The sequence below is a fragment of the Parus major genome, chromosome 3 (genome assembly GCF_001522545.3).
Source record: "Parus major isolate Abel chromosome 3, Parus_major1.1, whole genome shotgun sequence".
Lineage (NCBI taxonomy): Eukaryota > Metazoa > Chordata > Aves > Passeriformes > Paridae > Parus > Parus major.
In genome coordinates, this window is record NC_031770.1 from 68,224,119 (window position 1) to 68,227,039 (window position 2,921).

General features: G+C 46.7%; 1 protein-coding gene across 1 annotated transcript; it reads right to left on the bottom strand.

Moving 5' to 3' along the window:
* Nucleotides 1–1,501: 1,501 nt before the first annotated feature.
* GPR6 (G protein-coupled receptor 6) lies at nucleotides 1,502–2,921 on the bottom strand (the record flags this gene model as incomplete). Its single annotated transcript, XM_015620568.2, has 1 exon — nucleotides 1,502–2,921. A coding segment is annotated over one exon (939 nt), but the record flags the coding sequence as incomplete, so codon positions are not given.

Genomic DNA, 2,921 nt, shown 5'->3' on the forward strand with positions numbered 1-2,921 from the left:
AGGTCAGAGCATGGTGAGGATGCTCCAGACAGCAGTTTGGTCCCTGGCTTTGCAAGGGGAAGGGAGCTTGAGCACACTGTGTGCCACCCAGCCACAGGGCTGGAGGGAGGGTCCTCTTTTATTTGCTGGCTTAGACTTAGCATATGAGATGTGAGCTTAAAAAGAGGGTAGAAAAATCTTTTTAAAAAGCAACTAGAGAGTTCTTAATTTGAGCAGTATTTTGACCTATAATAAAATCTAGTTTGAATTATATTTGTAACACCTCTGCAACAGTTCTCTGATGAACTGCATGCCTGAAGGTAGGCAATTGCAATGTCAGATTTATGATTATTAGAATTGATAAAAATAGTAGAACCAGCAGTCTGGAATACCTGTTTTTCTTTTAAATGAAATATCTTTGTATTATCAGTGAAATGTTGCTGGGTTTCATAATACTTGCACATAATTACAGCATTACTGATTCACAGCCTCTCTGAGGCTTGCTGGATCCTTGTGGACCCAACTTCTCCAGAAGGCAGAAGTTTGATCCATTGCCCAGTCATAAACTGGGAAAAGCACTTGTCCAAACTTTCTATATGGTACCATGCAGGTAACAGTAATCTGTTTCAGCCCTTAAGCACAAACAGAAATGGTAGTGATTAACTATAACATAACCAAGATGTAAGTGTAGCATAACTATAAATAAATGAACAGCAACACTGCTTCTGAAATCTGCTGCACGTGCCATTGTTCTGAATAAATCAGACACTGGTGGATTTGAACCTGACTGAAGAAGTGCTCCAGACTCTGAACAACATTGACCTCTGATGGACTCTTTGAAGCCACAAAGCCATGGAATTGTCAGAAGACTGTATAGTGCTCTGAGACAGGCAGACAGCAAAGATTCACTTAAATGACTTTTTCTACAGCATGCAGTCCAAACACAAGGAGGCAGAGAAACAATTCAGATTCCCCTCAGAGCTGCGGATGATAAGGGAAGTCTACAGATAGTGGCATTTATAGGCTTTTGGGAAAAAATACTGCGCTTCCCCCCCACCCCTTTTCCTTTTTTTCCCTTTTGGCATTAGATGAAAACAGGAAAAAAGAGCCCAGCTTAGAGAATGCTTTTCCCCACAGTCTGATAATTTTTAAATGGGTCATTATTGTAAAGGGTTAATTTATAACTTGAAAATTAAAGCTGCTGGGAACCTGGTGAATAACTATAACAAGCAGCCCATTTGATCACGCTATTCGTTTCTTTGGTTGTTGGAGGGGAAAAAAAAAAGAAAAAAAAAAAAAAAAGAGTTTGTGCTCTTCATTACTCTTTGCCAGACTAAAGCAGAGAACAAACAAACAAGCAGGAAGGTGCTTTTCTTGGTCCAGCATTTCATCTCCACAGTGAATGATGATCTTTTAAGGCAGAATTACATGGGGAGCCTTCAAAAGTAAACAAAGGGACTTTGCTCAGCCGGCAAATTTGCCAGCTCTCTTCTTTCTAAATGCATCTAAACACACAAGGTTCTATTACATTTTATGTATGTTTATTTGTATACAAAATGTTATAATTTATCAATGTTGTGCAGCAAAGTATAGATAGACACATACATCACATACACACATCCCCACCCCCTTCCCTCCCCCAACACACACACTTAGAAATACAACACGAACACAACTTTCTTTCTCTCTGCCCTTCAGAAAGGCAACACTGTTTTGGCAGGTCAGCAGCTAGAAATAAGGTGCTATAATTAAGCGGTACCGGAATGTCTTCACTTCACAAATGTGATGTGCAAATTTATATACAACCACATTGTTATTTTTTTTTTTCAGGGAACCCGAAACTCCATACCCCGAACCACTCTCCGAGATACAAATATGTATAAAGTGCTAATACTTAAGCATGTTTCCAACGACTTCACGACGTGGTTTGAAGTTTAGAACAGGCACTGTGATAGTTCACTGGGTAGATTGTCAGTGGGTGCAGTTCGACAGAGAAGAGTCACTCAGACATCGCTGGGGGACCGTGAGCGAAAGGACACTTTAGCCTGAAAGCAGCCACAGAAGAGCACCCACATGGACCTCTGGATTTCCTGGTTTCTGTAGGCATAAATGATGGGGTTGATCATGGAGTTGTAGGTAGCAGGTAGGAGCGTGGCGTACGTGTACACAGACGGGTAGTCAGGATCCCCCACCACACAGTAGATGGCAAAAGGCAGCCAGCTGGCTCCGAAAGTCCCAAGGATGATAGCCAGGGTAGAGACTCCTTTTTTGGTGGTGACATAGTGCGGAGCAGTCAGAAAGTGCTGCTGGAGAGCTATCTGGTGGGCATGCCTGCAGACGATCTTGCAGATCTCGATGTAGAGATGGAGCATGATGAGGAAAATGAGAAAGAAAGAGGCAGACAGCAGCGTCACGTTACTCTTGGTCAAGGGTCTGACGACGCTGCAGGAGGTGCGGTCGTGGAGGCAGTTCCAGCCCAGGACGGGCAGCAGCCCCAGGCAGAGGGAGACCCCCCAGGCACCCGCCAGCATGGTGTGAATGCAGAGCACCGTCCTCTCCGAGTAGTAGGTGAGGGCATTGTAGAGGGAGAGGTAGCGATCGACCGTGATGGCCAGCAGGCTACTCACGGAGGCGGCGAAGGAGGCGACGAGGAAGCCCACCGTCAGCAGGCTGACCGTCTCCGAGCGGATCACGTACTGGAAAACGAAGTTGAGGATGAGGCCGAGGCCGGCCAGGAGGTCAGCCGTGGCCAGGCTGCCCACCAGCACGAACATGGGGGTGCGCAGGGCGGGCGAGTAGCAGATGATGGCAACCACCAGGGCGTTCTCGCAGGCGATGGCGGTGCCGGACACGCAGAGCATCACGTCCCAGGGGTTGAGGGCGGCGGGCGCGGGGGCCCGAGACGAGAGCTCCAGCGAGGCGTTGCCGCCGCCGGCCGGCAG